The sequence below is a fragment of the Priapulus caudatus genome, unplaced genomic scaffold (genome assembly GCF_000485595.1).
Source record: "Priapulus caudatus unplaced genomic scaffold, Priapulus_caudatus-5.0.1 Scaffold104, whole genome shotgun sequence".
NCBI classification, from domain to species: Eukaryota; Metazoa; Priapulida; class Priapulimorpha; order Priapulimorphida; family Priapulidae; genus Priapulus; species Priapulus caudatus.
The window spans coordinates 502,590-510,963 of record NW_014577165.1 but is presented as its reverse complement, the minus strand read 5'-3'; the positions used below and the strand labels follow the sequence as shown (position 1 = coordinate 510,963).

At 45.5% G+C, this 8,374-nt stretch overlaps 1 protein-coding gene across 1 annotated transcript; it reads left to right on the top strand.

Annotated features, from left to right (window-relative positions):
- Window positions 1-1,378: 1,378 nt before the first annotated feature.
- On the top strand, window positions 1,379-5,828 carry LOC106805179 (high-energy light unresponsive protein 1-like). The gene is made up of 4 exons (XM_014806675.1): window positions 1,379-1,425; window positions 2,220-2,288; window positions 5,267-5,356; window positions 5,557-5,828. The coding sequence occupies exons 1-4, from the start codon at window positions 1,423-1,425 to the stop codon at window positions 5,656-5,658; spliced, it is 264 nt and encodes an 87-aa protein (XP_014662161.1). The 5' UTR covers window positions 1,379-1,422; the 3' UTR covers window positions 5,659-5,828.
- The last annotated feature ends 2,546 nt before the right edge of the window (window positions 5,829-8,374 follow it).

The following is an 8,374-nucleotide window of genomic DNA, read 5'->3' as shown; positions in this document are numbered from 1 at the left end:
GCGTCTCACACAGCCGCGTACGTGGGGCCTCCCCACTATTGCCCTGGATGGTGGCGGCACCTAACGGCAAAGACTCGCTATTTTGTACCACCACCCTCCAGGAGGTGGCGACCCCTAATGGCACGGGCGCGCCGCGAGTGTCCAATATGGCCGCTGGCGCTGGCATTTGGCGGGCATCATGCCTGATTTGCGGCAACTAATCCCTCCTCATAACCATACTTCATGGTTGACCAGGCCTAATGTTACCTCACCTCAGCCGTTCAGTATCGCCATGGCTTCGCCCCTATGCTGAGGCTACCACCGCTAATCGCCACACGTCTGCACCGGCTGATTGGTGTATGGAGTTAATCTCCGAGTTAATCCCCAATCGCGGCGCGATGCTGCGGCGGCAGCCATCTTAATTGCGCAGCCCGCGGCCGTATTGACTGCCTCTTGTTGATAGGCAACGCTGTTGAGTCCATACTCGGACGGTCGCGGAGCGATCGCATCGCGTCGGAGAGGGGGGGAAGAGCAACTCTCACCCTTGTAACGAGCGTCATTACATTACAGTGTTAGCGCATGCGCAATATCGCACCACAGGAGCTATATTTTCTGATGAATTTGCATTTATTATGGTTAGGAGGTATCTCCGCATATATTTCTGAAATAAATTTGTATAGGTAGACCTGTGTTTATAATTAGGAGAGCGCCTTAGACTGCAGGGTGCAAAACTCTTACTTCATCCTCTCCCGTTTTTCCACTGCCTTTATTGCCCCTCGCATAGACTCCTTCTTCGTCTACCGCCCTCAGCTATCTTTCCTGCCGTCCTCAGTCTCCCAAGCCTCTCTCACTCAGTAACCTATATTATGCAGTTTGCTTCAGTCCGTTCTCAGCGCCTAAAAGGGTGCTCGCGCATGCGCAATATCTCATGAGCAGAATAATATTTTGCAAAAATTAGGCATTTAAAATAAAGAGCAGGTATCCCAGCATAGATTTATATGATAACATACCATCCGTAGACCTCACTTAAGAAATAGGACGAATACATTGCATGGAGGCCTAAGGTGTCCGCTGCGTAATCCAATCTGTACACAATCTGGCTACGTTAGGTCTTATTTCGATTACATTTACATTCGGACAACAATGAATAAACATTTGGTTCTTTTTAATGTGAAGAAAGCAGCTAGCCAGCTTCCATCACGGCTGGAAGGAGGTGCTCGTGCCGGACGACACAAGTGCGTGGATGAAATCCACACACTCGGCGGGTAGCGGGAATGTTTACCACAAGGCGAGGCGTTCTGCCGTCAGGTCCGTCGTCACGGTCGTCGTCTCCAGTCTGATACTCGTGGCAGCGTCCACAGGGTGTGCCCTGGTTACTTCCAAAATTACACCCGAAGACGACTGGGTTACCGATGCGAATGCCGAGTCGGCTAGTATATCGACATGGTTAGTGCTTATTGATATGGCCATCTTTACGGTACTGGCGGATTACCTAATCACATTACCTATCTTTCTCGTCAGCTGTCTTTGCGAGGTACTAATGCTAGAATTCTCAAGGATAACGGCTATCCTAGAAGATATTGTTACTGAGAATTACGAGAAGGCTTCAGCGCCCGGTGAAGACAATGTTTCACACATCGGTACCTGCAAACGGGTGCGGCGGCGCCACCAGTATCTCTGCACGCTAGTGGCGCGCACGGACGCCATCTTTGGGCCTCTGCTTCTGACGACATGCGGTACATCAGTAGTAGTGTTGTGTATTGACTTATTCTTCACTTGTTTATACACATTGATGTCTACCACTGGCGCAAATATTTTAATAGCCATGCTACCATCTCTGATCTATTCGATAATACTCGTATGCAACTACGTCAATCTGTGTATGTCAGCGTCCAAAGTCATGGAAAAGGTAGGTGAAGATAGTATCTCAATTCACTCAGGTAGTATCATGAAGAATACGAAATTGGATTAAACACCTGTACGATGTACGATGCGTTGAGTAAAATAAATTTATTAATAATAATCGTAATGATGATGATGATGATGATGATGATGATGATGATGATAACGATGATGATGATGATGATAACGATGATGATGACGACGACAACAATGATGACGACGACAATGATAATGACGACGATGATGATGACGACGACTATGGCATGGAGGTTGACACAGCCCTGAACTACTTGTCTTGTTCTCTCTTATACTCAAAATTCATGCTGTTCTCTGCGCAGGCCCACGGTATATTGCCTGCAATCAACGACCTCGCATTGCTTGATGCCCCGATTCAAGAAGAAGTACAGGTATTATCTGCTATTTAGAGAGTTCGGAGTTAGACGAAACCTCGCTCTGTACGCACGGTAATACATTACCTATGTGTCCCGGTACCTATGTGTCCCAGTACCCAGGTACCTATGTGTCCCGGTACCTATGTGTCCCAGTACCCAGGTACCTATGTGTCCCGGTACCTATGTGTCCCGGTACCTATGTGTCCCGGTACCTATGTGTCCCAGTACCCAGGTACCTATGTGTTCCGGTACCTATGTTTCCCAGTACACGAAACAAAGGATTTCAGGATTAGGCCTAAGCTTTACGTCAGCAAACAAAAAATGTTTAGTTAATAGGTACCGGAAAACATAAGTACCGGGACACATAGGTACCTGGGTACTGAGACACATAGGTACCGAGACACATAGGTACCGGGACACATAGGTACCGGGAAACATAGGTACCGGGACACATAGGTACCTAGGTACTGGGACACATAGGTACCGGGACACATAGGTACCGGGAAACATAGGTACCGGGACACATAGGTGCCTGGGTACTGGAACACATAGGTACCGGGACACATAGGTATGGACCCGTGTCCCAATACCCAGGTACCTATGTGTCCCGATACCTATGTGTCCCAGTACCCAGGTACCTGTGTCCCGGTACCTATGTTTCCCAGTACACGAAACAAAGGATTTCAGGATTAGGCCTAGGCTGTTACGTCAGCAAACAAAAAATTAAAATGTTTTTTTAGTTAATAGGTACCGGGAAACATAGGTACCGGGACAAACATAGGTACCTGTGTACTGGGACACATAGGTACCGGGACACATAGGTACCTGGGTACTGGGACACATAGGTACCGGGACACATAGGTACCGGTACACATAGGTACCTGGGTACTGGGACATATAGCTAACGGGACACATAGGTATGGACCCACACATCTTCTTGTCATTTGATGCGAATCTACGGACATCGAATTCTGATCAACAATTTCCGTCTGATTCGTACACAGGGTAATTCGTTGAATTGATTCGTATGGTAAGATTTCAAGAGATTCTTTGGAATTCTTCGTCCATTAATGATTATGTTAGAGCAGCTGCTGTATACATGTAGGACTTATTTCTCTACACACGTCCGATATTAAAACCTAAATTAATCTAATAAAATTAATCACAATAATCAAAATATAAATCTAATATTATAATTTGAATTTAGATCAGGGTATGATTTTTCATTTTAAGAAGTGGCGGAGAGGGGGGGGGACTTCCCGGTTACTAAATATCCTCAAAGAATATACCCGAATATAATATATATAAGTATATATATATATATACTTTAGAGGGTGTTCTCGGGTTCGTGATAGGCGGAATTATCACAGACGTCGTAAACGAAATCTAACTAGTCACCATTCGATGATCATGTTGCAAGTTTGTGACAAAACTATGCCTAGTAACAGCTATTATTACAAGCATTAAAGCTTTTTATAAATAAAAAAACCTTGATCGCATATCCAGTGGCGTAGACAGGTCCTCAGTTGTGGGGGGGATGATTTCGCTGTTACTTCCATCATAATGTATATGAAGAGTGTGCGCGAGTAGCGTACACCGCGAGCGCCTTGGCGCAAAGCCCTTAATGGGTGGGGTCCAGGGGCCCGCCCTAGGGGCCCTGGCGGGGTTAATTGTCACTGTATCTTGCGTCATTTCCCATTATAATACCTAGCAATGTAGCACCGCGGGTAAATTATTACTAGTTAGACTTTATTACTAATGTAACATTTTGTAGCCGGATCACATCGCGCGACGATACATCGAAAGTAGATCGCGTCAGATCGAGGCTAGGGCAGGCAGCCATTACAAATTAGACGACACGTGAATAATAAGCAGCTTTATTTAAAGTCACTGTTTACACTTATATAATAATAACAAGAAAACATTACGATTGACTGATATTATTTTCAGCTGGTGCTCGTGGCGTACAAGGCTGGCGTTGATAGACAAGGTTAGATCGTGGATGAAATAGCAGCTATAGTAATACTATCTTGAATGTGCATGCGTCAAGACATGAGATTAGAAACCAAGAATTGCAACGTCACGATAATAAATAAATGTTGAAACCTAAAAATAAATATTGGAATTGGCCATGTGATTACATTCTGTTTACATTGTCATAAATATAAGCCTTCGTTATTTCAATAAGTCGATATTGAATACAGGGTTAGGGTTATGGTTGTGCGTGTGCGTGTGCGTGTGCGTGTGCGTGTGCGTATGCGGGTGCGTGTGTACATACGTGATTGCGTACGTGCGCGTGTGCGTGTGCTTGCGTTTGCGTGTATGTGTGTGCGTGCGTGTGCGTGCGAGCGTGCGTGCGTGCGAGCGTGCGTTCGTGCGAGTGTGCGTGTGTGCGCGCGTGTGTGCGTACGATCGTGCGTGTGCGTGCGAGTGTGCATGTGTGTGCGTGTGTACGTGTGTACGTGCGTGCGTGCGTGCGTGCGTGCGTGCGTGCGCGCGTGCGAGTACGTGGACCTGCGCTCGTTTGCGCACACGCGCCCATATCTGTTTTTTATTAGTATAGAGGTGGTTTCAGTATTACAACATGCAGTCGTTTCCATTGTGATAGGTATTTATTAATTCTCTTCCTTGCCGACATTACTGCTCTACGGTAATTGCGTATTCCATCGGGTTCCTCTGTTTATTTCAAACACATAAACGATAGACACCGAACGCCCTTATTTGGGTTAATTGGGAAATATTTCACGCACCTCTCTATAGTCCCGCCCGTTTGTCTCACTCGTCTAATTAACGCGCCAGTTCGTTTGTTGGGTACCCGCAAACATTCTAGAAAAAAGAGCAGCAAATGTCAGAATGATAGCAAATGAGAGAGAGAGAGAGAGAGAGAGAGAGAGAGAGAGAGAGAGCGAGCGAGAGGGAGAGCGAGAGTACGAGCTATAAATCACAATTTGTATCGAGTTGGTTAATATCGATGTGCTAAATTTCTATTTCAGATGCTCAGTTTTGCCACGAAGTTATCTGGACCAAGTATCGGTCTCACGGCTTGTAGCTTCTTCGTTATTGACAGAAGTTTCCTTCTCACGGTATGCTGTCATTCAAATGTTCAAATGTATATAACCTCATTACTCCCATCTTCTTTCTACATGTGATATTGTTTGTAATTTATAGTCTAATTAGTAAAAAGAGAAACTAACGATAAAGATTGACTTCGTAGCAAAACCGTTGACATACGTGAGATTATTTTCGCAGCTTTAAGATGCGTTTATTTCTTCTTATTTTTCAGATTTGCGGATGTTTTCTGACATACTTTGTTTTAATCATACAGTTCACGCCTCTACGTGATCATAATGACTTATATATAGTTAACAGTACGATCGTAGAGTGAAGTGTTGAGTTTAGTCGTGCATACGTTTAATCGGTCAATTCTCATGCAGTTAAATTCTCTCGGCAACTAAAGACTCGATACTATAGGCTATTTCCGGAACTAATTTCATAAATAATTGCGCTACCTTTTCACAGTTTACAACGATGCATATTAATTCGTTTTTCTTTGAATCGAAATAATCGAAATAACTTAATTAATCAATTAATATTACATTTCTGATAATTATAGCGTAGTAATTGTTGTTCGTTTAAAAGTATAGTGATGGAGATGACGTTTATCATTTGAAACTACATTTTTCGCTGGCATATGATCATGAATGCGCGCAAGTTCACTTGTTCGTGTTTAATTGTCGCCTCTTGCAATTATTTTCTTTTACTGATGTCCATTACGTACGATGTATGCACGCGTGATGTATCAATGCTTGTCTTATAAATTAACCAAAGGTTACGGCTCTGAAATTGCTTTGATTTCTAACAAAGGCACAGAGCAATCGCTAACGCGCAGAAATTCAAAGCGATCCACATGCTGTGCAGGTACATATCTGACAGGCGACAAACGTGAAGTAATTACGATACATTAGTGGAAACGTAAACAATAGCTAGTATTCTATGAGAACATGTATGCCGCGAACGAACGTGTAAACGCGCAATTCCATAGCCACGTCACATGTCAACGAAACTAAACATGGGCGAGTCAACTTCTGTTCTGCTGCGATATATCCGTGTGTGGATGCGTGTTTGTATGAGTAATAACACTAGCCGACAGAATGTGGGCATAATGTTTCATTGCATAGCGCAGCAGCAGCAGCAGCAGCAGCAGCAGCAGCAGCAGCAGCAGCAGCAGCAGCATCCACTAATGTACGCAAATGTTTGATATCTAGACGTGGGTTTGGTGCGCGTTGTTTATTTAGGCAACAAACATGACCTGTCGTAAACGCGTCGAAAGGTTCCATGCTTTTTAATTAATTATCGATAGAGACAAGCACTGACATGCAGAACCTGACTATTCGGCAGGTCATGACGCATGCGCTGTAAACACTCGCTATACACGTCCTTCTCTACTCGCTGTTCTACGTCTGTAATCTGAGCTCTATAGAAAAAGGGTTTAGTATACTGAGACCTTATTATAATATATTATTATTATACCTTATTATATACTATAATTATTATAAAAACCTTATATAGGTAGGAATTGTAGAGAATCTTGCTACGTCACCGCTATTAACCCAGTGTGTGCTAATAGTTCTGCGCATGCGCTACTGTCTCATAGATTCATCTCTTGTGATGTTATTGCGCATGCGCTACGCTCGAGCTGTTGCGGATAGGTTCGCCTTCCTTCTGTAAACATTAAAGTAAACTGAGCAAATATATGCGATTCTATCTCGTTATGATTTGTTACAATGGATGGTGGCGAATATGACAGAATAAGGCCAGCAGTGAAAGGTGTGCGGACGTGCACACAGGACGTCGTGCGTTACCGTTAAAGCATCATCTCCCAGCAAACCATTTATTCGCTCCTCTCTCTTTCCATCGGCTCTCTGAGTGAAGTATAAACCAACATTAAACATCATGCTTCGTACTGCGAGGATATCACACGATAGCCGTGCGGAAGAGCAGCAGGAGGAACAGATGGATGTGGAGGAAGGGGCCGCGGAAGACAACCTGTACGACGCGCTGCGACCTCTGCTCAGATGCATGAAGCTGTTCGGGATTTGGCCCGTGAGAGAGACGCCGCCGGGAGACGCCCGCGCGCCGCAGGGATGCTGCGCTGCCATCTACTCCGCCGCCATCCTCACTATGACACTTGCGGCCTATGTCTATATCTGTTTCTTCTTCGCGCACAGTTTGCTTGCTAATGTGGATCTTATTACGTGCCTTGGTATCATTTCGGTCACGTTCGTTTTCATCCAACAGTGGATAAACACTTGGTTCTTTTTAATGCGAAGAAAGCAGCTAGCCAGCTTCCATCACGGCTGGAAGGAGGTGCTAGTGCCGGACGACGCAAGCGCGTGGATAAAATCCACACACTCGGCGGGTAGCGGGAATGTTTACCGCAAGGCGAGGCGTTCTGCCGTCAGGTCCGTCGTCACGGCCGTCGTCTTCAGTCTAGTCATCATGGTCGGGTACGCACCTTTGATACCCGTCATTGGTGGCAACACGACACGACCGAACGCGTTGGTGAATAAGAACAGTGTCGCGTCAACCCACAATACGGCGGAAGTATTGGCCTTCTATTCTATAATGTTTACGTGCACGATCGCTTCGGTTTACACGGTCATGCTTCCCATTTCTCTCGTGAGCTGTCTGTGCGAGTTACTGACGCTACAGTTCGCCGCGCTGGCAGCGACTCTCGAGGGCAGTGCGAAGAAGGAGAATGCTTGGCGTTCAACGACTGCTAAAGACACTACTTCACTCATCCTTACCTGCAAACGCGTGCGGCAGCGCCACCAGTACCTCTGCACGCTAGTGGCGCGCACGGACGCCATCTTTGGGTCACTGATTCTGATGACGTACGGGGTATCTATAGTGCTGATGTGCACTGACGTATACTATGCGGTTTATGTCATCAATCTGCGTGGATCTGATGTCGATACTCTTACGGCGATCGTGCCGGTGCTCGCCTATCCCGCGGCTCTCGTGAGAAACTACGTGAATCTTTCCATGTCAGCGTCCAGGGTCAAGGAAGAGGTTGGTACTTACAGCTAGATATATATATA

Bases quoted from the DNA above. Each gene is read 5' to 3' on its own strand.
- LOC106805179 (XM_014806675.1), top strand. The intron at 2,289-5,266 runs GTATTATCTGCT...TTTCTATTTCAG, and splicing joins CGATTCAAGAAGAAGTACAG to ATGCTCAGTTTTGCCACGAA. The intron at 5,357-5,556 runs GTATGCTGTCAT...CTTATTTTTCAG, and splicing joins ACAGAAGTTTCCTTCTCACG to ATTTGCGGATGTTTTCTGAC.